General features: G+C 43.6%; 1 protein-coding gene across 4 annotated transcripts; it reads right to left on the bottom strand.

Moving 5' to 3' along the window:
* Window positions 1-455: 455 nt before the first annotated feature.
* GSN (gelsolin) lies at window positions 456-27,616 on the bottom strand. Of its 4 annotated transcripts, XM_029999940.1 has the most exons (18): window positions 27,336-27,616; window positions 26,599-26,656; window positions 12,864-13,065; window positions 11,753-11,907; window positions 10,462-10,623; window positions 10,071-10,220; window positions 9,697-9,786; window positions 8,281-8,413; window positions 7,729-7,817; window positions 6,700-6,915; window positions 5,729-5,862; window positions 4,841-4,931; window positions 4,221-4,391; window positions 3,110-3,284; window positions 2,704-2,828; window positions 2,089-2,166; window positions 1,316-1,376; window positions 456-839 (listed from the first exon to the last, which is right to left on the bottom strand). In XM_029999940.1, exons 1-18 carry the CDS (start codon window positions 27,599-27,601, stop codon window positions 670-672), a joined length of 2,526 nt encoding a protein of 841 aa, XP_029855800.1. In that variant the 5' UTR covers window positions 27,602-27,616; the 3' UTR covers window positions 456-669. The 4 variants fall into 4 exon arrangements, with proteins under 4 accessions (XP_029855800.1, XP_029855802.1, XP_040975712.1 ...); XM_029999942.1 differs by lacking the exon at window positions 26,599-26,656 and having other exon boundaries at window positions 27,336-27,395; XM_041119778.1 differs by lacking the exons at window positions 26,599-26,656; window positions 27,336-27,616 and adding an exon at window positions 25,214-25,324.

Below are 27,616 nucleotides of genomic sequence, written 5' to 3'. Positions count from 1 at the left end.
GCTATAATAATTAGCATTACTGTGCTCAGGCACTTGAAGTGGGAAATGGAGTAACTGCACAGCTTGAGGTTAATCCTTGGGGAAGATGAGTGAATCTGTAACTCCCACTGCTGCTGCTGTAAATGGCCACCCCTGGGAATTCTTGTTGACACCAGGAGCATGCTTTTTGCTCTCATCCTGAATAAAAAAACCATGCTGTTTACCAACGAGTGACTTTCTGAAAGAGTAGAATACTGTTAATTTATCTTAAATGCTAATAATTCTGGCAAGGGGAAAGCAGAACAATCCCCAAACCCCAAAAGTAATTTCTGTAACCGTTTAGTAGAAAGTGCATGTGCAAAAGGTGGCACAAAGAAGGTTTCATTTTCTAAGGTGTATTTGTTTCAAGCAAGTTCAAATGTGGGACCTACAGCTTCTGTCTAATCTTTTTGTAACAAACCCCACCATTTCTATTCTTCATGTATTCCATACAAGCTTTATTGTATTAAATATAATCAAAGCAAGGAGCAGGGTCAGTGACTGGTCATGATTGTTTTCGGTAATTATTGCACAGCTAATTGGCTATTAACATCATTGCCTTGTTAACATGCATCCTGCAGGAGGAAGTAGCTCTTGAAGGCATTGAAGGCACTAAACTTGCTCCATTTAAAAAAAGAAAAAACTTGTTACTCAGACATCCACATCTGCCATTGCTCTCTGTAGAGGATCGACAGACCAGTAGTCATCATCCCAGCCCAGGAACCAGCCGGAGAAGGTTGGCGGCTCCAGCCCTTGTTTAACGACTGTGATTGGAGTTCTCTTATCTCGGCTGGCCGGATCAGTTTCAATGTACCGTTTAGCTGAAAACACACAAGTAGAAGACATCTCAGAGAGTGCAAGTCTTAGGGAGCAACAGTTGAAACAGCTTAGCTAGAGATGCTAGAGATACAATTTCAGATTGTTCATTTAAACAAAAACCCACAAAAGTGTTCACACTATGGTTTTACCTACACCTATTAGAAGACTGGCGCTTGTTTGCAGAAAACCGACCTCAGGATTATAAAAAAGCTGTAATACAGTGGCAGGCTACACCCGCTTACCCACACAAGGATACTTGTTCAGGGCTGGGGGTTGAGCACAGTGTGTCTGACTACTACAGCTCTTTATGCTGATCTTGGGGATGCTCCTGTCTTGAGAGATGTGATCTCTTTGATCACAAGATTGAATTTTATGTTGTGATTAAGGTAGGTTTCTCAGTATATTAAGTTGCCTGCCTTACAATCAGATAGTGGGAAAATAAGAATCGGTTAGTTCAGAGAGGAAAATGTGACATTACCAGATTTCAGCGCCTCAGTCTTTTCTTCTTCTTGGGCATCTTTCCCAATCCATACAAAGACCTAAAGATAAAAAAACCCCATATGAATTATTTCAGCAACAATCGATTTCTTTATGAAAGAAAGGATAACTTAGACAAAGTCTCAGTGAACAGAGTACAACACAGAACAAGAACGTAGTCGTGTTGGTGTGCCTGGATTGTTGACCTGCGTGATTAAAGCTGTTGGTAGATAACGAGAAGCTTTTTGACTGCATTTTATCTACATAAATTCTAGATACGTGAACAAATTAATACACTAGCTTATCATCAGGAAAAACAAGCAGATGTTTGAACATTTTTACATAAAACATACAAAATTAATCTCTAAGTTGCCTTTTAGCTGATTTATGCACAGTCTGTTATTGAAAAATAACAGAAAATATGTCAGTATTTTAAAGTGCTGAATCCTAACAATGGTTCACAGTCCTTCCCAGCCAGGAGAAGGATGCTGCCCTCAAGAAGTTTACAGACTGGGGGAGTACCTACGATCCACAACAGCCTATTATCTTCAGCCCTTAAGCTAACCAGAGAAGCAGCAGGACACCAACTCTTTCCTCAAGTTCCAGATGCAAGTTCTCTTCAATGTCACTAGTAAGGTGGATTTGTTCTCAGGCCTGAAGATGAAAGAACTCTGTAATGCAACGACTCTTCCAGCTATTGTAATTTGGATCTCAACCTACAGCCCATTTGTGCACATCCTTTGCTCCTCTCCTCGCTAGGTAAACGTGACATACCTGATCCCATGTGTCAAGGAGCATAACATCATCTGTAGCAAGGTCATCCTGAGTCAGATCTCCAGGAACTTCTTCAATCTGGAAAACACAAGGTTAAGATGAGCACACGCTTCAAATGCCATTTTATCTTTACAGGAGAAATCCAGCTCACAGAGGTTCTAGTTTCACCTCTTGCTGGTGAGATGCATTAAGCTGGTCATCGGCACGGTATTTGACCGTGCAACTCGGGCTATGTCACAGAAGTGTTCTTAGACCACAGAACACAAAATCAGTCTCTGTCTACCTAGAGAAACTGTCACTCACACCCAAGACTTGTAATGCTGCCTCTTTACTTGAAAGATTCATGAGTTAAAATTTGAGGAGTCTGAATGCTCGTTGTTAACTAGGGGAGGACCAGTTTGATGCTTCAGAAAGTTGCTGTGCTGACACAACAGCGCAACAGAACTAGCTGCTGTCTCTGCAGAAAAATGGTCCTGATGATGCTTTCCTTCTGGAGGTAACACCGCGAAGGAAGGTATGGCGTAACAGCCTCTTGGTTGGCTCAGAGCAGACTGGGACTGAGTTTCTCCCACTTTGTCAGATGGATGTTGAATTTTGACTGTCTTAGATACTCACAGTGAAGCGTCCACTCTTGTTGGAGCATGCAAAAAGACGAGGGGGGTGAGCATCCATCTTCTTGTCCTTCAGCCGGGGAGAGGTACGGTAAGGAGCTTTTCCACCCAAAGCTGCCCAGAAATTATCTGCAAAAGAGAAGGAGATACTGATGCTTCAACTATTCATGGAAACCACAGTAGCAGTATGGTTTGGGTAGGACTTGAAGCACTCTTCTATGTCAGAAAGTCCCAAAGGCCTACAAACATGAGTGCGCTGTTAAACATAATGAAGATACTGTGGAGAAGCCCCTCAGTGCCTGTGTCCACATTTCCTTGTTCTGGGAGACAAAAGAAAATATCCACGAAATAATTACTGAGAATGTGTAGCTACACAGAAATGATCTCAGACTCCATTGTGCCTCCCTCACCTGGCTCTCTGCCCTCAGAAACCTGTACTGGGCGAGCTCCCAGCAGCTTCAGCAGCTCTTGTGCTCCTGATTTCTCAGCATCGCTGGCTCCTTGGCCAACCCAAAGGTAAGCGGCAGAGGGAGTTTTCAGGACAAAGGCATCATTGGAGTTCAGCTGACTGGCAGTAGGATCCAGCTGAAAAGAAAGAACATTGCACGTGTCAGATGTAATTGTCCTCTACAAAGAGTCCATATTTCAAAATAAAAATCGGTACCTATCGTTGAATAAACTGCAAACAAGATATTCCATACAAGCATGTAAGGCTATAAGACGTGTTGTATATTCACCTGTATCTGAGTGATGAGGTAGACTTAATCATATGAGAAGCGTAAATAAATCTGTGTTTCTGTGTGTAATCTACAGATACATATGACCTATGGCAAGAATGCTTGGATCTGTCATTTTGCCAGTCTTTATGGTTATGACAGGAGATTTAAGAACTTGCTGGGGAGACCACTGTAGAGCACTATCCCTGCTGCTGAGGCTGATCAATCATTAACGTAATTTCCTCTGTGTCAACAAGGACATGCCATCCTGAAGCCAGAAACTTAGGAAGTTGCTGCAGACGGTGCTCTTGCCTCACCTGTAGCTATTGACTAGGATTTAGTCTCTCTTTTGTTGCTGCACCCCAGGGGGATTGTGTGCATTTTCTTTCAAAGGAGTGGGGCTTTTGACCCGTGTCCTGGCACAAGTTCTATTTACATATAGGGTATTTAGCACTTTCTGTCTTCAGGATTATTGTCACACAGGCTTAGAACAAGTCACAATGGCCAGATCCTAGTGGTTTTCAACAGTGTTTGAAAAGCATCATAGTGTGCAGGGTGCAGCATCTAGGGGGGACTTAAGAGAAAATGGCTTAAATGTATTCAAGGTGGTATTTATAAGCTAATTAGAAAATAATGATTATCACTACTTATCTATGGGAAAAGAGGAATCTTTTAATAGTTGTAAAGTTTTCAAAATGTGTTTCATTTTACATCAGAAAGCTCAATTTGGCCCTTGTTCTGTTCAAAGGTATCATGTTCCCATCCCTGTGCATACAACACGGAAGTTGACTCACTTTCCACATACCTCTACTGCTCTGGTAGCTCCCGAGGTGCTGGATCGGACCTGGAACAGGCGCGTTTCCGCAGGTGCTGTCTGGCCTCCTTCCCTAGAGGTTCCACCCTTGTAAACAATCAAGGGCTTTCCACCAAACATACTCATCAGATGAGGTGGCTCTTTTCCTTGCACTACTCGTTTCTAGAGAAGAAGAAACTTGCTGTCAGTTTTAAGCTGCTGCCGAAAAGCAGCACAAGATATACCAGAAAAGGCCTTTACAACCATCTTTCCAGCTGGAATATTCCTAGCTGGTCACAGGAGCTTAGCTATTGCCTCCCACAGAAAAGTAGACCAGTGTTTAAACTGAACTCTCACAATTGCCATTTCATTTTAATTGCTGAGTGGTCCACTAGCACAGAGGTAACAAGTAACAGCCATAAAAAACCTCCTGTCTCATGCAGGCCACTTGTAAAACTTCCTTGCATAATAGCTGGTGTGTAGGTGTGGCTGGAGGCTGCCACTACGTGACTGGGTTTCTTCACTGCCAATTGGTATCATATAACTATATAACTATGACTATAGATATATAATTTATTCTCACAGTGTTGGGTTTTTTTGGTTGGTTGGTTGGTTGGGTTTGGGTTTTTTACCTGCACAGGGCTGCCTCCCAGCTCCTCATCCAGCTGTACTGTGAGGAATGCAGAGGTCGCAATTTCATCTTGAGTGGAATCAGCACCCTGCCTGAAGGACAAGGCAAAATTTGAGGTTTATTTTCAGCCATTTTCCACACACACACACATTACAGAGATCAAGAGGTAAGAAAAACCTCTGTTACCAAACCTCTGCAGTACTTCATTCAACATGAAGAAATTCATTATGCTATATTGTAACACAGTGATTACAGACGGAGATAGGAATGTTTTCTAGATAACAAGCACAGATTCTTTCTTATCTTCATGCCCATCTGCCATTATCTTTCTAAAGCTAGTTTAAAGACATGCCTGTTGGTACTGTTATCAGGAACTACACATGCAGCCCCTATACAGACTGCGTCCTTCCTGGTTTCAGTTCAACAGTTTGCCTGTGCCCTCTCTGCTTGCTGACGAGCAGGAAGAAGACCACAGTGAGACTGCCTGCTGAAAAACTCCTCTTTAAGGGCATGGTCTGGGAACTGTAACAGTCGTAAGCCACCAGCCAATGTGGCACAGTATCAAAAATTAGTTACAGTAGTCTCGAAAAATGTAGGAACTCCACAAAAAGAACTAGAGCTTGATCCAAAGAAGGGAGTAACTACTGCTGGGAAAAAAAGGAAAAAAAAAATACCAGCACAGTAATTCCCCCCATTGTCCCACTTCAAACAAAACATTCCAGACCTCTGGTATGGTTTGGTTTGCGAGGGAAGGTTATTCAGGGTGAAATTTTATCCCCTGAGGATCCTCTGTAAGTGGGAACCTCCCATGACCCCTTTTCGCAGAAGTGGAATCTCAGCCCCACATAGCCCCAGTGTTTCCTGGCTTGCATCAGGAAAACTTTCTTACCAAGTGTAAATGATCTGTCCCTGTTTTCCACCATGCTGGTAATTGTACAAGATAATATAGCTATCCCCTCCGTAGAACTGGCCATACGTCGAAGGATCCACTGGCACTTTCTCTGAACCTTCTATTCTCCAAATCTAGAAAAGGAGAGGAGCAGAAATATTCTGAGTTCAACGTTGACAGCAAAATAAGCAGACTTTCCTGACAGAGCGCCTGTTCCCTTTTCTTCCCAAATTCAGCCTCCCAGAACTTGCGGTCCTGCAGCCCCACCTGCTGGGGAACGCTGCTAAAAACCTGGCATTCCACAGCCTGCAGCCAGGTCGGGAAGCAGGGCACATCCAGCTTATCCTCTTGGGTGATCCCAACCCTTAATGGGATTCCACCAGAACCAGTGGAGAAAATGCGAGTCAGACTATGAGCACTGCCAGCACTGATGCCCATTTTGTACCTGACATGATCATTTTAATTTCTCTCAGTTGGACAGTCAGGAATAGAGCTTTCTGACTTTACTGGGGACTTCTGAGAAGTCTAATGTTGGCTGGGACCTCTGCAGGCTTTTGGACAGTACCCAGCCCTTTCAAGCCCACCTCCACCACTGCTTCTGTGCGCAAATGCATGCATCCAGCTGCATGAGATAGGTGCTCTGAGACAGTCACCCATCACATGTGTGATGGCAACAGCTAGAATAACAGGGAGGAAGAAGAATGAGGAAGAGGTCTGGGTCCACACTGCTGGGTGAAGCACTGCCCCAGGGAAATTTTGGGGTCAAAATTAACAGCTCAGCTACACCACTTAGCTGCAGGGCTCCCAAGACCCTACTGGTATTTCTGGTGTTAAAAATTCACCCAGCACTTACAAAACTGCAGCGTTGATGACTCTCAGGCCTCCATTTGTCTTGCTGCTCTTGCAGGAATGCCATCAAATAGCAAAGAAAATTCTGGAAACCTTCCCAAAGGGATTCTGACACTGCTCACCTGTTTCCTGCCAGAGCCGTCATCCTCCATTCCATGCTGGGCAGCCATGGCCTTGGAGGTGTGCAGAGTGGCAGCATCGAAAGGTACCTTCTCGATCTTGGCAACATGACCAGAAATGTAAGCCTGCCCCAGTCCTTCTGTCTGGTCCTTGTCCCGCCAGTTCTTGAAGAATTGCTTAAACAAAGGTGTCTCACCGCTCTCAGGGAGGACCTGGACCTGAAACAAATGAGCCAGCCCATCAGGAGCAGCCTTGCCTCCCATCCCACGCAACTCCAGCTCTGGCTGCTCTTAGCTTCATGTGAGTCCTGGTTTCAAGCTGACAGAGAACTGTCTGGTACAACTCTTCTGAGATTACAGCAGTTAAATGCTTGGTGCCAAGATGCAGTACTAAGAGCAATGTCAGGTCTCACTGATGCAATAATCAGAGACACAGCAATCAATATTACCTCCAGCTATTACCATACTGGGCAGATCTTTTCCAAGAGAAAAGACACATGACAAACTATCTGTTTGCTGCTTGCGACCACTAGTTTGAAGGGATCTGTTTCTTTCAAGCCAGTGTTACTCAATCTTTAAGCCTCTGTGTAACTACACCTGGAAGGTCCATACTATTACAACCTACAATATAGATCTCCATATGCTATGGGAGGCAGTCAGTCTCAGGGGAGTTCTAAGGGATATTAAGCCTTTAGAATCATCTCCCTAAGAACAAGAAGGGCAGTTTTATCTACGCCTTCTCTTTTTCACTCTTTGGAGAGAGGTCATGGAAAAGGTAAAAAAGTATCTGAGAGGAAGAAATGTTAAATACTAGTTGTGTTGGGATAAATGCTATTTTAAGGACTGCGTTAGACCAGGAGAAACACTGCAATATCTCCCTGCAGAAGAGCAGATGACCCAAAACAGGAGCTACTTGAAAGACTGCTAGTGACACTTCACATGAGCTGTGCTCTGGAGTCAGTGACCTGTGTGGCAGAAAAGTGACCCCAGTGGTGTCTGGGGGTTTGCCACAGGTGGGCTTCACATCCTTACCTGGGTGTGTTTTGGATAACCCATCTTATCAATGAACTCAGAAGCTGTTTTCAGTGCTGCCTTCTTCTCTTCAGAGTTGGCACCCTTGCCTTTAATGCAAATAGAGAGAAAAGAGGCCAACTTTTAAAAAGTTCTGCATACCCAGAGAAGAAACTGTCCCAGGTACTTCTACCTTTTGCAAGAGTAGAAGGGCCCAGCCTTCCAGCTAGATGATGCCAAATAGCAAATTACAACTGTTCAGTCTCTTTTATGCCTTTTGTGATGGCTGAGAGAGCACAATTGCCTTTCTACTTACGATATTAATTTAATTTTTTCTTCCTGGTTCCCAGGACCCTCCCTTTAATGCTCTACACTAAAGACCCTGTACTTCAGCATGTGACATTTCAGATGAGAGTGCTTTTCTGAGATTGTTAATGCTATCTGAACTTGCCCTGAAAAGCACCACCACCACCAAGTGTACACTCCTCTACCCAGCTTCAAAGAAACAGGGATTGATAACTGGATAAAGATCCTATCTATGCATAATCAGCTTCACCTGCATCTCTATCATACCTTTCCAAACAAAGATCTTTCCGTCTGTGCCATGGTCCAGAATGAAGCAGTCGTCTGTACTCAGGGCTGCCTGGGAGAAGGGGTTCTCATCTGCCACCAGGGAGACTGCCATGTTCCCACGCCCATTGGAGACCTGTGATAACACGGCATGGAGATTAGATAAGGCATCATCTGTTCCCCTCCAGGTTCGTGGCAATAGTCCAAAACTCAGGGAGTGGAAGGGAAATAAATCTGAATGCATTGGCTGCTTCAGGCACTATTGTTTTTCAAACAGGATACCTTTGACACAGCAACAGGATGACAAAAACATAACACTTACTCTGAAGATTTCAAGTACTTCTAGCAAAGCAGATACTGCTGGGACCAAAGAAAGACTGATCCAGAATGGTAACTATCCTTGCTGCACAAGCAGCCAAGAAATACCTTCTAAAGCAAACCAACAGCACTCAGGAACTGGAGAGGACAGTCTTGTTAACTGTGAATAGGCCTCCCTGTATCAAGTGGGTTTAGTAGTGTGAGTTCCTGTACTTACTAATGGATAAAGGTTCAAATTACAAACCATCTTGGCAGATATTCACCATATCATTACCAGAGACTGCTGTAGAGAACATTCATAGAATCATAGAATCATTTAGGTTGGAAAAAGACCTTCAAGATCATCGAGTCCAACCATCAACCATGCCCACTAAACCATGTTCTGAAGTGCCTCGTCTACGCGCTTTTTGAATACCTCCAGGGATGGTGACTCAACCACTTCCCTGGGCAGCCTGTTCCAATGTCTGACAACCCTTTCAGGAAAGAAATTTTTGCTAATATCCAACCTAAACCTCCCTTGCTGCAACTTGAGGCCATTTCCTCTCGTCCTGTCTCCAGCCACCTGACAGAAGAGACCAGCACCCACCTCACTACAACCCCCTTTCAGGTAGTTGTAGAGAGTGATAAGGTCTCCCCTCAGCCTCCTCTTCTCCAGACTAATTCCTCCCCAAAAGTCTTGGACATTCTTCTACACTTACACTAGCTGAAGGCAGATGTTACCTTCCAAATCATTGCTTCATCCTGGTTCTCAGGCTCACTGGTTTTAGTTCTTTCCTGTCATCTTCCTAACACAATGCATGATAATACAAAGGAAAACTCCCTTTCTCCCCAATTCATTTCACACTCTGCCTTTCCCTCAAAAATTCCTGGAAAGTCCCAGCTGTCTCACTACAGTGAAAAGTGGTGATAAAGACAACAGCATGTGGGTATGCAGTGTAAGCAATCAAGGTTCATACATAAAACTTCACAAAAAGCTAACAGCAGAGTAAGGCAGAAGCAGGATTCAGATCACTTCAGTTCCTCTCTGCTATTCTAGCTCCATCTAATTGCGCAAAGATCACTCCATTCTCCACAAAGTTATTTGTCAGGGTTTCTTGTTACCTTATAGAGCTTAGCCAGCTTTCTATTGGCTGTATCAGTTTTGGTCTCATCAGAAGCTCCTGGTGGCAAACTGGGCTTTGGTCCCAGAACCTGAGAGAGAGAAAAAAAATTACCAGCCAATCCAAGAGGATCTCTGTTCCCCAGATGCTCCAGCCACAAGAACAAGTAGAAGAAACTTTTAGATCAACAACAGTGAAAATATACTGTGATGTCCCAGCGATGCAGAGGACCATGTCTGCATTGAATTGAGTCTTTATACCACTAACACTTCACATGTAAAGACACACGCTACTAAGCCTATCTACCCATCGCACCCACTCTTCCACATACTGCCCTTCCCACTCCAGCACAGACAAATGGATGAAGAGAATAACCTGAAGCATTTCCTCCCGCTCTGATCCTTCCTCTGAAACATACACCTTGGCGCGACCATTCCGCTCATTGTCCCGAATCCCCTTGGCCAGCACAGTGGCCTTCAGCCGTTCTTGGCGGTTGCTGTTGGAGCCACACCACTGAAAGATGTTCTGGGGGAAAAGAGAAAGACCGTGCAACTGTCAGAGTATAACAACCCCCCTCTAGACAAGATAGCAGTATGACTGAGACTGAAAGATGTTAAAAGACTGGCTAAACTGTTTCAGAATGCTCAACACTTGAGATAGCCTCAACAGAGTGGAGGAAAAAAAAAATAATCCTTAAGTAATCTAACTAATCAGACATCTCCTGCCCCTGAAAGTCTACTAAACCTGTCTTTTACATGGTACTTACACTGCCAAGGTCAAGGATGAAACAGTCCCCTGTGTTGAAGCTCTCCCAGGTCACAGGGACCTCTGTCGCTCGGACTGTTCGCCTGCCTTTGACCTGCAGAAGCCTCTGCACAGTTACTTCATTGGGAACCACGTGTCTGAAGCCAGAAGCCACGCCACCAGCCTAAGGGAAAACAAAGGAACAATTCACACTTGTGCTGTTGCTTCAGAAAAAATGAAACTCCTACTGATTTGCTATCAGTGAGCAATTTTTGCCTCTCACAGGAAAGAGGGTCATCAGCAGCTTGCAGAAAGAGCTACTGTGCCCAGGCTGGGCTTTTGATAGCATGTATCTATCAATACATCCCAGCTATCCATTCCTGTAGTGTCTAAGGGACACTGATACAACACAGTTGGAGATCTCCAAATTTGAAGAACTAAGTTGAGGTATTAATAGGATTTAGTAAGACTGGTGTGGTGAAGAGTATTTCCATGTGTATTATATGACCTGCCTACCAGAAATTATCCCAACCTGAAGATTCACCTTCTCTGCTGACACAGAGACACTTGGAAATACTTACCAATGTAGGCAACAGGACTCATGTCAGTTATCCTCAAAAAAAGCATAACCAAATTCAAATGAATGAAAGTAACAACAAATGAGTGGGAAATAAGCAAAACAGAAAGACTAGGAAAGTCTTAGACATGAGGAAATGTAAGCACTTCGCAAGCATTTGACCTGATACCACTTCCCTTGTGCCATTGGATTCCTAACAAATGTAACTGTTCTTGACTGTATGTTTTTACTTCTTCTATTCCACTTTACTGCAATGGCATGGAAGACTAACTCCCACTACTATTCGTCTACTTTACCAAAACATTACATATGCTAAGGAGGTGGGCTAAGCACAGAAAAAGAGACTGGGAAGGTCAAACTCTGTGACGTAAGTGGGGAGAAATTAAATCTGCTAGGTAGGCGTTTCCCATTAACTCGGATTGCTATTTCTTAAATTCATTCCAGACATCTTGGGACTATTCTTTCCTCTGCTTCTCGAAGAAAAACAAAACCTTGATTCCTAAAATTTCCTGGGGCTTTGCTTGTGTATTATTAATGCAGCCAAACCTCTCCCACTGGGATATGCTGTTCTCCACCCTGTCAGTTCCAACTCATTGAAAACATCTGGTTGAGAACGGTTTTTAAGAAACTGGAAAAAGGGCAATTCTCATTCTTCTGAGAACTGGGCAGTGGGCAGGATGCCATTTCTTGCAAACTTGATTCAGACTGGTAGTATAAAGACCCCATAATCACCTACCTTGTACTTGATGCCAGATTTGAAGTACCCCAGGAAAGTTGAGGACTCATGGCCTTGCACTTCGCGATGCTGTACAGCCTTCCCTTGAAGGTAATCATCCATCTGGACAGTGAATATGGCAGCTGCCCCACGCTCATCTTGAGAGCTTTCATCTCCTAATAAATTAAAAGGCAACAAATTGGAGGCAATGGAGGGTTTCTGCCTCTACATTCAACTGCGCAAAAACACCAGGGAGAAAGCAGATTACTGCGAAGTTTAGATTCCAGGAAGGTCTGCAGAATAGCTATTTCCAAACTTTCCTAATAATGACCCCAAATAGCAGTATAAACAGTATATTTTTCTTGCAGGCTTACAATACCATTGTAACTGCTGCAGCCCCACTGCTTCGCAGCTGTCTCTTTTATAGGTATCATTCACTTTTCTTTGCTACTTCACCCTGTCCTGGAAGGAAACTCGCTATGGAGCGAACACACAGACAGATGAATCTGCAGGAAGGCATTATCAGGCTTTATGAAGGCTCTAGATGCTAGCGGGGCACCAGTTCCACAGCAGTTTGCCTCTCTGGAGCACTTTGGTGTGGAAAACCTATTGACAGATGGCAGGTATGACAAGCCACCATGCAAGTATCTTACATAGCTTTAACTATGGTATTGTCCAAGAGTCTTGGTTTTGCAGGACATGGAGAAACCCTCACCATGTTACTCAGTGACTTTTACTGCAGAAGGCCAGTTAGGAGATCTGAACTTCAGGGGGAAAAATCCCACTCATTGAGTCAGGAGGATAACAAGCAACCTCCATCCTTTCAAACAGAAAGGATTTCAGCTGCCCCTTTCATCTGAGAACTTGTCTTCTCTGTGAGCCTCTGGAGAACAGGGACTTACTCTGTCATCTGGATCAGAAAAAGCTATTTCTAGATACAGAGATGGCTGTACTCGTTATTGCAGAAACCATTTCAAATACTTAAGGTGAGTAGCGCTATATGCACCCAAAATTGCATTCTTACTTTACTGCCAGTTCTGCTTTTTATTTCCTTGGACAAGGCTGGTGTAGTGAGAGGAACAGAGTTCACTTTGGGCTCCCAGTTCAGCAGGAGCACTCCCATCAGACTTACCTAACCAGAAATGCAAGTCGTACTGGAAGTTCCCACTCCGCTGTTTGATGGTGTTCAGCACCAGATAGGAATCTCCTGTGAAGAAGTCTCCATACAGATTTTTTGGCACTGGTACCAAATCAAATTTCTCGATCCTCCAAATCTGAAGGCCAGGTTCCTTCCCAGCCTTCAAAAACTCAGCGTGTTCCACCATGCTGACAGGCTAGGGGTGAGACAGAGAATGTTGTTCAATATGTGTAGTAAAAGGAAGTGCATGTTTAAATTATATTGCTTCTGATCTCTTAACTATTGTTCCAGGCAACAAGTGGAAAGTTTCCTTTCTTCTCTTGCACTGGATTTTGAAGAAAAAAAAAAAAAAAAGCTGGGCAGGGGGTGGGGGGAGTAAACCCCTCTCAATTGATCACTGTTAATTTTCACTTCCAATCAACTCTGCTTCCTGGCTTATTCCTGACTTACTGTTTCCTAGACTCTCTTTTCTCTGGTTTTTTGTCTACCTCTCTTGATTTTACTCTACATATTTTCTCTATTAATTTACAGCTTTTCAGTATGGCACATAAGTGAAAGACTAATCCCCTTGCTGACTGTTCTTTTTTATAAATGCTGCATGACATTCAAGACTGTAGGAAATAACTCCCTTTTAACTACACAGGTTGTACATCTTGCACAAACATTATTTACAGTTTTCCTAAAACCTATGTGATCTTACCCAGCTCTTTCTGGAAAATGTTGTGAATATCATCAGAGTTAGATAATTAACAGGTTTCTTACATCTCTTCTGTTCTGACATCTTACTTCAGTACTTCTGTGTAACTGCTCCCTTACAGGAATTACACTAATATACACAACATCCTGACCTAAGGACATTGCAGTTTTGGTTTAATATGTGTATTGTCATACTTATGCAATGTATTAACAATATGCAATCCATTCTTTTAACAAATATAATCAACACTTTTCTATAACTATATTATAAAAGAATTCACTTTGGTAATACTGTAAGGAAATAAAACATTTCTGTCGTATTGGCAAAGGAAGTTTGTCCGTATATTACAGCATGCCTTTGAGTGGTATCAAGTAACAGGGAAGAAAAAATTAAAAGTTGTATTAGAAGCATCCAGTATTTTGACAAAGAAGACAGTTCACAGTAGCTGATGGACAAAAGTACAATATGCTCAGCTTTCAAGGCAGAAGTAAAGAATGTTACAAACTAGAAAGCAAAACAGCAAGTTAGCTACCAAAGTGATTCCTAAGCTAAAAACATGTATCAAAGATGGAAAACAATGAACTTTTTATCATTATGATTCCAGTCAGCCTGACTCTGTTTCTCCCAAACTCCCACTATAAAATCGGACAAACTCCTTACAAAGAGTTAAAAGAGAGTGTGACTCTTACAAGTAATTGAAAAACAGAAGTTTTTCAATGTTTAATTGTGATGTTAATCACTTACCACAGCTGAAAGCACAACAGCTGCTGTAACAACATATCCAAGCCCTGCAACAGACATGGAGCTAACACAGTTCAGCTTCAGAGCCACTGTGCAAAAAATGGTGAGAAAAATATAATTCAAGTCCTGTTTGCCCATTTCTAACAGCAAATGGGCTTCTCCCTTCTTCTGCAGAATCCGTAGGGAGTCCCAGCGCCCAGCTCCCTCCTCCTCTCGCTGCTAGTGAAAATGAACTGCAGAAGCCAATCTTTTATCAGGGACAAACACACCCACCCCCTCCGCAATATAGGGGCGTAACATGTTTGTGCAAACAGTCCTCTTGGAAGTCTCAGAGACTCCTTCAGCCACTTGCAGACGCTTAATCCCAGCAGGCAATAACTCAAGACAATACGCTATCCGTTACAGCCAACAGTGCAATTATGTTCAAACAAGCCAAATATCTAGTCATAAGGCCAGTGAGAGAGGAAGAAATTAACAGACATCAGCAACAGAGGCAACATTTTGTCAGCTGAAAACTGCAAATAAATGGAAAGTTGATGAGACGCAGAGGAACAGAAAGGCTGTTCCAGATGGCAAGGGCTGCAGAGAAAGAGATTTTGCAGATGAGAAGAACAGAGAAGCACTGAAGGGATACAACTGAATAACCTGAGGGTGGAGGGAATATGCCCTCATATCTCTGAATTTGTCAGAGGAGCAAGATGCAAAATTCAACATGTGCTTTGTGTGTCTTGCACCTGAATGGAATGTCCACACAAGCTATTATCAGAGTAATACACTCTGAAGGGGTTTGAGATGGACCAATGTATTTTAGCTCATGTGTTAGCAAAAGTGCATTAGTAGTCTGGTAGGTGACAGAACAAGAGCTAATTCAGTAATTTCACAACCAAATACTACTGAGGGTGTAGCAAGACCCTGTGACAGGAATGTAAGAACCATCAAACCTATTCAGTTCAATGGAATTACAACATACTAAGGCTGCTCGTAGCATACCAATGATGTGCCGCCAGAAGAGCAGACGCTTATTCTTCCAACTGTCTCACGCTTCAGAAAGCCAATCTATCGCATTTTCCAAGTGTTTGCCATAAGTAAACTGTGCAGTAAACTTTCCACTGTGGCACCCCAGGAATAGAGCAGCCCTATGCTCTTGCCAGAGTGGAATGGCTCCTGGAGGTGAAATCAGCAGCGTCTGTGATACAGCATCTGCCAAACACTGCCCACGGGATGCACGGAGACCTGCCTCAGACATGCTCTCTGGTATGTGGCTATGAATATCCTGGAAGGGCAAACAAGAATGCTAGGAGGAATGTAACCAATGCCTACGTGTGGTAGTGCTGCTGGTTACTCTTTTCCTCTTAATGCACCCAGGGACAAATTCCTGACAGTCTGAGGTTCCCACTTTCAGAATCTCTCAAAAGATGCTTAAATAAGGGGTCAAATCCTCCACCCACAACAAAACTTCCATGAAGGAAAGAGCAGACCCCACTTTGTGCTTTCTCCACTCTGCATGAGAATATTTTCTTTCTCTCTCTCTCATTAGAACACTCGGCTTCTCTGTTGTCCAAGCTGATGCATTTTGTTTTGAAATGTCACCTCCGCAAACTCTGGTTTAGTTAATGTACCTTTGAAAATTTCACTGGTAATTCTCAATAAAAACAATGTCTTAGTCCTGCTGGTATTTCTGATCTCTGTGAAGGAAGTTCAGAATGTCAGAGGTCTAAGACCCAGTGAAAAAAATGTTGGAACCCTGACTCCAAGGAAGCCAGCTGTGAAATGCTTCTGCAGCTGCAGCATACCCAAACCAAGATGACAGGATTGCATAACATTAGAAAGAGATGGGTCCCTTCCAAATGGAAAAATACTTCGGACTTTTTATTAATAAATACCTGTATAGTGCCACACTTGGCCAAACTTCACAGACTGAAGGTGAAAAGACCTAGGATAATCTTCTTTGTTAGCATCCTGTTTAAGGATATAATCTAATCTGTAGATATACGCTCATAAGCATACATGATATTTTGGAAAAACAATTTATTTGGTCTTCTAATTAACTTGGCATCTTCTAAGTTTTGCCCTCAGTCCAAACTTGCATTGCCAATTAGTTGCAGAATGTAAATACAAGCAAAGGAGGAAAAGAGGGGGACAATGAATAAATTGTATATTATAGTATTCTTTGGTAAAAATTAATCTGACCCATATCAGAAGGGAATAAGTGTAATATACTCCAACAGCTGGTATGGTTTATTACTGTTGTCAGCAAATGTTGCATTGTTAAATCAAGCCACAGAAATCTGTGCTCTGGATATTTTATTGAGGGCATATGCCAGATGAGATTGCCAGGACCCTACCAAAAAGGATGTCCTGATGGAGACATGGGAAAAAGGCATATTTCAAGCTATGTTAATAAAACCATCCGGCTTAGTCACAGAAAGGGTGCTATGCAGAGCCAACATCTTATGCAAAGGAAAGTTATTTAAGGAAAACAAGGAAAGGGCTTGGAATACAGGCTTTCACTGCAGATGGATCATCTAAACGACACTTGGCTGCATAGTGATAAAAACAAGAACTTAAGAACTCCAATGATTTGAGCAAACAGTGGAAGACAACAGTTTATTATAGTATCCAGATGTGCAGTTAACACAGTCACGACAGGCTTAGCTGAGAATGCCATATAACGGAGACTGGCCTACGGAAATAATTACAGGAATATACCCCCTTTTTACTAAACGCAAAATGTGAGACTTGGTATGTGAGGGAAGCTGACACTGTACAAAAGTCTGCATCTGGCTCACAGACCACTGGCAGAATTTAGAGATTGCTTCTTCAGGAAAGCATTAAATGATTTTCCTGAGGCTGTAAGCTGCTTGCTTCAGAGGAAAGGCCAGAAAAGTCAGAGAGACCCTGCAGTGTCTCTGCTCAGCAAACCTGACATTCTTGCCCTGCTGTGCATCCTCTCTGTTATGGTGCTGTTGGAAGCCCTGACAGTTGATGCTTCCACCACCTCCGATCCACGACTCAGTAGTTTTCTCTCCTGGTATCCAGTCCAAAACAACTTACTTCTTTCCAGCCTGCAACTTGTAATAAACAGTTCTCTTTGCCTCCCTCCCTAAAGACTTCCATTTATGCTCTTTACATTCATCTCTGTGGCTGTGCCTCCCACTCATCTGTCAGAGTCACTCTACACCCTCATAAATCGATGCCATCAGCACTTTTGCCATTTGTCGTTACTCTCCTCTGAATTTGTTTCTGCCAAGAAGGTGCCCAGTTCTGCACTGCTCAGATGTGGCCCAGCACAACTGTACTGAAAAGAATGTCCTGTTCCCTTCAGGAAAAACCTGTGGACACAGAGCCCAGAATCTCTTACTCTATCACATTGCAAAGTCCATTACAGGGAATAATCAATGCCTAGCTCCTCCACATCAAATATACTGTCACATCCTCACACCTACCACCTTCTAAAGCATCTAATGATGCTGTCTAAAGTATCTTTCTACGAGACAATATCATCCAATACTGACGGGGCGGGGGGGGGGGGGGGGGGGGGCGGGGAAGGGAGAAAAATCTTTATTCTGTTAGGCTCCAGTCTGATCCTGACTCAGCCTCAAACATTCAGAGCAGCTTTACCAAAGGTGAAGGGATGCACACACTCAACCAAAACATCCTCTGACTTCTGATATTGCCAGAGTATTTCAGAACACAAAATGCACAAGACAGTAATGATAATAGTTTAACCATTTTTAAATTAAATAATTGTTAAAGCAAGATTAAATACAATGGAATGGGTGTAACTATTTAGTAGCCAGTTCCTCTGTATGACACAGCAAATATTAGCAGCTTAAGGGACTTTCCTCACAACACTGTACTCTGATGTTTCTAAGCCTATAAAGAGCACATATATTTTTAAGCCATTCAATGATGCTTCTGGATGTTGTTTTTTTTTTTCTGGATACTTACTGAAGATGGGCAACTGGAAACAAAGAGGTGGAAAATTGCTGGTGAAAAAAGAAATAAGTGCGGTTGTTCATTTAAATAGACTCAGCTGTAAAGAGGTCTATGTCTTGTGAAGCAAAGAGACATTTTAAGTGAGTATTTACATGAAACAGAGAAACCCAGAGGTCTGATCACTACATTAACAGCAACCTGGTTTAAAAACAACAGTGCTTGTGAGGGTGAGGGGGCTTATTTGCCTTTGTCTCACAATGCATCAGAGAACTCCATCTCCCTCACATTTGAAAAACCACTGTTCAATATTTTTCTCTCCTTGCACTTTTATTCAGTAACTGGGCACTTACAAGAGAAAAATGAGCGTAATGTTTTTTTAGAGCTACAGTTAATCTGTGGCAAATCACACATGTATATACCCACAAATATATTAAGGACTTACCTGCACAGGACTGCTCAGGAAAGCTTGTCTGAATTAAATGAGAGTGTGAAATAAGTGGTAGTAGGACAGATCACCATGTGGTTGCTCTCATTTACAGCTCTGTGTCTAGTTCATGGTAGGTTCAGATAATTTGTCTAAACTTGCTGCATAAACAAAGCCCACACAGGAAGGTCCGCAGCCAACATAATATTATACCACGGAGTATCTAAACCACCTGCTGCTTACTTCTGGAACAATTTCTGCATTTCTAGATGGCAAAGGCTGTATTTTTTATTTTAATGGATAATACTTATGAAGCGTCAAAATAACTTGCAAATACAGACTGAATTTCTAAAATATGGGGAGAACGGTAAATCTTAGTAGAGTCTGTATCTGTACAACACTCATGCTGCAAAAATGCTTCTTGTGCACTAATCCTTATTGTACCTCGGGGGCAAACAGTTGCTTTTCCACCCAGCTAATTCTATCTTTCCCTCTATTTATTTACCAAAAATTGCCTGGAGAATATGGACTGCTCTAAAGAAATAATAATATATCTCCTCAGGAAAAGAAAGACTCCCTTATCTCACAGAATTCCAGACCTCCTATATCAAGCACCAGAAGTAAATTACCATTGTGTTCCTGCTGCAACAACAGGAAAACCGTAAGTCACTGTGTTTTGCAAGCAGCAAAGTCATACAATCTTACTAGCATGATGAATCCCAATGAAATCAACAGGTTGTACTTGCGACAGTAACACTCCCAGAGTAAGAGCTGGATTCCTCGGATCACTCTTTGAAATAATGACACTGAAGAGATCAAATGTACCACAAATAAAGTTATTTGCTTGCTTCATGTTTAGCTATTTCTACACTTTGAAGAGAATCTATACTTTCTGACTACCCACACAGCCATTTCTTTCTTCTCTGATCCTTTGCCAACCCATAAAAACTCTGATGAATTTACAAAGATTGTGAGACTGAATACTACAGAATCATTAAAGTTCTGACAATAAAAAGCTCAAGACATGATGCTGCATAAAACACAGAAAGACAGTTCAGCACAGTATTAACAGCTGATGACAGTGCATACTGAAAACAGAAATACTTGTCTATTCCTTACAGCCTGCTTGCCAGAACAGTATATATTATGATTAACTCTTCAGTAAACCACTGAAAATAAATCTGGTGGGACTTCAGCTTTGCTGCCAAGGTGACAGGCATTGAAAAATACCTAAAATGATAGATTAGGTCAGTTTTCAGTCTCCAGACAGCCCTAAACTCGTATACGCACAAAACTAAAACCAATCCCTTTCCGTTCATTCCTTGAAGAAGCTAGTAAACAAAGCTTATTTGAGACAAGAAAAAATTGGCATGGAAGAGTGTCCTCCTACCCTAGCCATGGTGGCTTCATAACCTATTTCACTTCTCTATATGAGAAGCAGCATAGTTAATGATATTCCTAGCAGCTACATCTTAACAGACGCAGCCAGCCACAAATCCAAAAAATTCAAACTGGCATTGTCCCTTCAGCAACTTCCTCCTTCATTTAAAATATGCATCTGATGCCAAGACAACTGAGATCAACAGTCTGGACACAAAGTACAGCATTATCTGTACAACTGGAAAGTAGGTTTTTGCATTCATAAGTTAAAATTCCTACTAAACCACTTCGGCAAATTAGAACACCCAGATGATTTGAGTATTGTTCACTTTTTCCAGCTGTTTGTTTGCACTATGAGTCATGTCAGCTCTATTCTGGTCTCTCTACCTTTTGAATATGATCCACTTGGTAAACACAGAGGGTTCAGCCCAATGCACCAAGGCTGAAAACTTCAACACAAAAGCCTGAGTTTCTTCTCAGCTGCACTGATGTAAATTCGGAAGATTTACTTACATGGGAGAAACTTTAGGAGAATATATAGGTCTCCCATCTGAAACACACCCAGAGAAAAACTGCTGATACAATCAACTATTTAAAAGCCCTACCTTAAGAGCATACGTGAGAGCTGAATCATGCACTTAAATACACACAGCATAGATAAGTATAGATCAGTGAAAATCATTGACTACTTTCATTCAGTTGTGAGCAAAAATGAATCCCGAATTAAACACGAATCATTGTTCAGTGCTGAAAACGTGTCTTAAAGGAGTGTTTATGTAAGTCATAAGACACAATCCACTACATTAAAATATGACTACCACCCCATATTATGTCCCACAGAGAGATCTGGTGGTGACAGCCAAAACACATTAACGGAGGCAGTGAAGCCATGCCTGTGGTCAGCTGCAGGGAAATGACACAGATGTTCTTCCTCCAGTCACCAGGTCCCGACTGTGTACAGGGGAAATCATCTGTAACTTTATGCAAACTGTTTTCCCCCTGAGAACTAGCCAATACATTCCTCTAGTACAGAAGCCTGTTCAATCATTTATCCATAACCCAAAGAAGAACAAAGTAATATATTATTACTGGAGAAGAAGGGCTAGAAACCAGAAGAGATTGCCTAAAATGAGTCCAAAAGTGAAGCATGAAACATGGCCTTGCACTGCAAGCGTAGCATCAGACACAGGCGACTAGGTGAAAAGACTTACAATAAGCCATTGCTACAGGTACAAGGACAAGGGAAGTACATGCAAATGTTAGGGTTGAGTATAAAAAATTTGTGAGTAAAAATCACATGGATGAAATTCTGTCTTGCGCCACACACTGATGCAGCATAGCACGTCCGAGTCCTACAGCAAGCTCGCCACGGGGCTGGCCCTCGCTTTGCTGCAGCAGCAGCGGAAGCCTGGGGTGGCTGCACAGAAACTGCCTCAGTAAGCTCCTGCTTTCCAAATCAGCTCCACACAGAATTTATCCTTCTGTCTCAAAAACCTCCACGTGAGACATGAAGCAACTCAGAATTAACAGAAATTAGTTCACTTAATATACATTCAAAATCAAAGTGCTTCTTCTAGATCAGGGACAATGATCAGAACATGAGGCACGGCTGAGAGTTACAACCAATGTAGGCTTCTAGTACCTGCATTTACCTGCTGACAGGCAGAAGAGACAGACTTACTGCTATGATCAAAAGCTTCCTCGGGTCCTGCACCCAGCACACACAAATGCAAGCAGCTTCAGCACATCTTCACCATCCTCCTCCTCAGGAGCACAAGGAGGAGACAGGACTCCCCCACTTCACATGAAGTGGTTTTCCTCACAAACACCCACTTCCAAGTAAATCAATGTAGAGACATACAGAGGTATTAGAGTTCCCCTTTCCATTTTGCTATCAGTTCTCCTAACATACGCAGGTGTGGCCACTGCATTAATGACTTTGGCTTGAAGAGACGGACCTTCTCACGGAAGCTGTTTTCAGCCCCAAAACCAGCTGCCACCACAGCCTTGGGAGCAGGAGCGACCGGCTCCCATCCCCGCTGCGCACAGCCACAAGAGGGCAATGCTATAAACAGACATGCCAAAATACAAGCTTCTTCCTCATAGCAAACTGTTTTCAGCTCTCCCTCTGGTGATTAACAGAGGTTTTTCATTTTATTTTTAGCAGGATTCAGGCTTGGGTGTTGAGGAACCACAAGCATTCTCAGAGCTGACAGCCTGAAAGACAAGAAGATCCTAATGGTGATCGCCCGTGGCGCAGCAGCCTCCATCCGTCCTGAAAGATCTCGGGATGATTCATTTCCTCCAGTGTTTTAAAGACAGTGTTTTGAATTGTAGCTGTATTCTTACTGTGTGTGGAAACATTCAGTAAATAACATATGTTTAAACTTTGCTTTTGGATGGCATCCCACTGACTGACTAGCTCCCAATACGGACAAACGGTTGTTTCTCCCTCTCCCAATTGTGCTGGGACATGAGCTGAGAAGAGTTCCAGCTCTTCAGGTTCTCAGTGGGAGGTGAATGAGGGACAAAAGAGAAGAGGAAGGCTAAGACCAAAAACATAGCCTTTTCTGTAGTCAGAAAAGAACACTTTGAAATGCGTAAAAGGAAAAAAAAACAACAACCCAATCGCCAAAAACCCTCTGTCTATACCATCTAACCCTTCCAGCCAGTCACTAGCACATCCCAAATTTTGATCAAAAAAACTGACAATCTGGTTTGAATATCCTGACTGAGGATCCAGTTACTAGCTAAGTTCCAGTCCACCCCAAAGTAGGAAAAACCAAACAGACAAACTAAAATAAACGTTATTCTCCAGAGGGAAGTGTGAACAGAGAGAAATCCCCAGAGTACCAAGCAAATCAACCACTCCAACGTCAGTGGCACCACCAAACTCCCTCAGCTGAGTGTCAGTGATTCAGCATGGCTATTCCAGTCTGGCATTTTCAGGTTGCCAAGCACTGCAAAGCACCCCAGGAAAAAGCTGCTGGAGCTCTATTTAACTCCACTAATGTCAGAGCTCTATTTAACCTTGCAAATGCATCATCAGTGGATAATCAGAGATAAACACCTGGCAATCCTGCTGAGAGCCAAACCTTACAGTTAAAGGCTGCTACTTCCTTTCCTAACTTTTCTGACCATGCTTTCCTTCACTGAGCAGGTGTGAAGCACTGAAAGTCGACATCTTATGAACACTGTCTGATATGATTTCAGCTATGATGGGATTTAACAGTGACATACTTTCAGGCAGCTCTCTTCCAGTGCCCTGGATACGCGCCCGGAACAGCAGACTACGTACTCTCAGCGTCTGTACAGTGATGGACGTAATGGGACTTGCGAAGCAACAAGACAAGCATTTGCTGCTATGATCGGGCCAGTACCAGCAGTGTAACTTTATCTGGAGGGTATGAACATATTGGTACGTGTACAAAAAACAGTGTCACCTAGCAGTGCGCCAAACTGCTAATAAGAGGCCTGAGGAATCCACTCTGGCAATCAGTGTTCTTTTGCTATCAGGGAGCTAAAGACTGTAGGATGTAGTGTAAATATTGGAAATCTGCCAATGTCTGTGACTTCTTGAGAAACAGAGATGAGGCATAAGCATATCCTCTGAAATCCAGGCCTGGTGCATATAAAGTCTGTTCAGACACTCCTACCGCCAGTTAATTTACTTCTGTTCTCCTTACTTTAAAAAAGAACACCTCTGAATACAACCTTCAATTCAGGAAATCCCTAACCATGACAGTTCTCAACTGCCAAAAGTCACAAGGATAGACCTGAGAAAAACTGCCCATGCATCTTTCCATTCTCTTCCTTTGTCTAAACATCTGCTGTGAGCTGCCATCAGAGAGGAGATACTGATGAACCAGTGTGACAGCTTCTCTGCTCCTGTGCCCCGAGGACTGCACATGACTGCATTGCCTTTTCACACTACCATTGTTTTGTGGAGCCTCCTGCAGAAAAATACTTCTCTGGCTGACCACACTTTTAGGCTCAATAGCTGTGCACTATCCCCACCTAGGGAGTTTGTGTCTGATACGGGAAAAATAGTTCCAGCATGGCTTGTAGCTGAGAACCCCAGCAAGTTTATTGCTTTTATGGAAAAAAGAATTAATCATCCAGAGCATTTCTTTCCAATTCCCTTAGTCTTCTTAGTGTCTAAAGTGATTAATTAATGATTAAGAGACTGAAAAGACAAAGACTTGAACTAATGCTGTGAGAAGCAGAACAAATGACATGACAGAGGTACACAAAGAGATAAGGTGCACAAAAAAAGATAACTTGACGTTTTCTTCTTAATGTAAAACCCCAGTGACCTTTGAAAGCCACTGCACAAGACATCTTTTGAGTTTTGAGTTTAAAAGGATTCAAAAGAGATTACAAGTGGACATATAAAATAACATATATACAATTTTCTTTTCAGTTTAAATTTTTAGAAGGGATATCAAATACCTGGTTTGGAGAACCAGACAACCACTAATCAACAGAAATAATACACAACTTGTTACTAACAAATTGCCCATATCAGAATCTTCTGCCTTTTCATGAAAAGCATTTGATAGCAATCAGGCAGAGACATATTCAGAACTCGATTATTCACAGGGCAATTCCTAAATGCTGTGAAAGTGAACAAAAACCAAGAGCAGCTGCTTCTTCCTAGACAGTAGTTAGTTATTGTGCCCAAGCTACTTCGTATCTGTGGATAACCATGTTCTGCTTTACTGCAACCAATCTTCAACTTCATTGCTTCAGCCCATATTAAAAAAAAAAAAAAAAAAAGAAAGAAAAAGAAAAAAAAAAAACCAAAACTGTTTCTTTTGGTGTCAGGATTCCAAAGAAAAACTGGGAAATTGTTGGGTTTTTTGAAGCTGCATATTCCTGTCCAACATCCTCTTTCACATACATGCTACTCAGTAGCAACACTAATGTCCACAACTGGAATTAAAATGGAAAGTTTGTATTTGCAAAGCGAGTTGAAAGCAGATACAAGTATGTCACAGTGCTATTTTAAGAATGGTTTAGTTCCCACCAGGACTCTGTAAAACACCCAACCTACAACAAAAAGTTAATTTATCTGAACTTGGGGTGGGGGGAAGCATTGGCTCAGTATGGGTCTTTAAAAACAGCTAGCTGCTGCTTTTTGTCTTATAGGAAGGCTCTTACCTCTTCTCTTCCACCGAAGAAGCACGCAGTGGCACTGCTGACCACACTACGAACTCAGTAAGTGGCTGAAGCACTCACAAAAGTACATAAAGTAACTACAAAAACAGCCTTGTAATGGAACATGTCAGGCAGCCAGTCTTTTAGCCGGAGCTGGCAGCAATCCCCCTTGGTAACATTATCAGAACCACGAAACTCGATTGTGGAACGCTATCTCACGTCCCTGCTTTGGTGATGAAAGGAACAAATTCACAATCGTGTTGGATTTGTGCCTGTAAAATCAAAGTTGAAACCAGCAGTTATATTTTCGCTTTGTCACCCTTTAGACATTCAGAAGCGGCCAAAGATTGATGGCTGGTTCAATTTCCCCAGTGTTTTCCCTATAGCATTGGAATTTCATCCAGCTGGAGAAAGCCTCCCCTCTTCTGAGAGCAGGAGACATTCTCCTGGGGACACTGCAGGTACTCAGCTCTCACTAAAACAAATTGTTATCTAAACACTCAGACAACCACTGGAAAATCCCTCCCTGTATTTAAACACTTAACATTTAAGACGTTCACCATCCACCTGTGTCACCAATGAGGTGAAACTACAATTCTTGCCCTATCTTCATGCCAAATTCTAGTGAAATCCATGGAGCCGGACTTCTCACCACTCCAGCAAGTCAGTCCTGCTATGGGGCCTGTCAATGGTACAGATAAACTAACACTGACACCCAGGGTTGGTGCATAAGTGCAGAGGACAGCACTCTCATTATCCGCTCTGGAGGTGAACAGCCGAGTTCAATCCAGAGCCTGAAACCACACCAAACAGATATAGTGTGGGGCAGGCAGGGAGGCGGCTGTAATGCCAGCATCAGCCATCCTGTGAAGCAGATGTTAAACAGGGCTGACCTCTGTTTCTCTCTGCTAGTGGTATGGGTTAAACTTCAATCTCTCACCTCCCTGTAGTAGGGATTAGGGAATAAACTACTTCATGGACAAGATGAGAGAAACCTGTTGCAATAGCCAAGGTTGTGCGAGACCTATTCCTCAGTACTCGGGTTTCGCTGCATTTGCCCAGACGGATGTCATACAGTATTCTGTAAAATAGTTTGAGAAACCTAAAGGATGAGAGATGTTTAAGGAACCCCCACCCCCATTTGACTCCAGAGTAGGACACCCTAAGCTGAGCCATGCCATACCCCAGCAAAGGAAACTTTTTTTGCTGATAAACTTGCGTCATGCAGAAAGTTGGTAGTGGAAAATGGAAATTGTAATGATCAGTAAGAAAAACAAGAGACTTAAGGGGAAACAATGCTAGTATCATCCTTGTTAGCAAAGTCGGATTTTTTACATCCAAAAGCAAATAACATTCAAAGCAGTTTTATTCAAAGAGGATCTACTTACTAATGAGGCCTCCTTGAAACAAGTCATCCCCATAACTTTTTTTTTTAAAACACTCTTCCTAGGAAACATTTTAAATACGTTTTAAGTGTCTACATTTTTTGAATTTCTATTCAAACAGAGCTTTCAAACATTCTTCCCCCAGGCAAAGAACAAAACAAACAAAACCCCCACTGTTCCCATCACCTAAGCGGGGGGTTCGGCGCGGTGGGGAGCGGAGGCAGCCCGGCCCCTGCCGGCCGCCAGCCCCCGCACCTCGGGGGTGACTCCTCGGGCCCGGCCCCGCCGCTCTGCGGTATTTTTGCCCCTTCCTTCCTCGGCCTGTGCCACCGACACGCTCCCCGACTTCACCGAGCCAAGCTCTCTGAAGGACGGTAACTCTGACGCTGAGGCACCGCAAAGTTTTGAGGCGTTCTGCTGATGGAAGTCGCGCAGACCGACCGACCGACCGACCGACCGACCGCGCAGCCCCGGCCGCCGTCCCCTCAGGCGCCGAAGGAAACGCACCGAGCCGGGACCCAGGCGGGGGGCTGACAGCCTCGGGGCTCCGCGCCCGCCTCCCGCCTCCTCCCTCCGGACCCCACCGTGCCCCCCCCCCCGGAGCCGCCCCGCGCCCCCCCCCCCCGCCCCGCCCCGCCTCGCCTCGGCGAGGATCCGGCCGGTTTCCCCTCAGCCCCGGCAACCGGAGGGGTGGCCGGGAGGAGACTCCCCCCTCAGCGCTGCCTGCGGCCCGGCCCTACCTGGTGCTGGCGCTCACGGGGTACGGGCAGCTGCCGGGAGCGGAGCGGGGCCGGGCGGGGCCGGGCAGCCCCGGGGGCGGGCCGCGGCACTCCCCCGCCCCCGCCCCGCCGCCGTGGGGCGCGGCTGCCGGTAACGGCCGGTGGGGTCTGCGCCGGGTGGCCGGCCCGGCGAAGCTAGAAGCGGTGCCGGTACCGGCAGTGATTACCCCCCGCCCCGCCACCAGCGCCCGTGCGTGCCTCGGCCCGCCCAGGCCCTCGGCCACCATTTTGTTGCCCGCGCG

Source organism: Aquila chrysaetos, chromosome 24 (genome assembly GCF_900496995.4).
Source record: "Aquila chrysaetos chrysaetos chromosome 24, bAquChr1.4, whole genome shotgun sequence".
NCBI classification, from domain to species: Eukaryota; Metazoa; Chordata; class Aves; order Accipitriformes; family Accipitridae; genus Aquila; species Aquila chrysaetos.
The sequence above is the reverse complement of the archived record's forward strand: the minus strand, read 5'-3'. Positions and strand labels throughout refer to the sequence as shown.

What these genes read in the sequence shown, in the direction of transcription:
- GSN (XM_029999940.1), bottom strand. Translation starts at nt 27,601, where the DNA reads ATGGTGGCCGAGGGCCTGGGCGGGCCGAGGCACGCACGGGCGCTGGTG. An exon ending in GAGCTACCAGAGCAGTAGAG is followed by an intron (nt 3,285 to 4,220) that starts GTATGTGGAAAG and finishes CTTTCTTTTCAG; the next exon opens with CTGGATCCTACTGCCAGTCA. An exon ending in GACTGAGGCGCTGAAATCTG is followed by an intron (nt 840 to 1,315) that starts GTAATGTCACAT and finishes GTGTGTTTTCAG; the next exon opens with CTAAACGGTACATTGAAACT.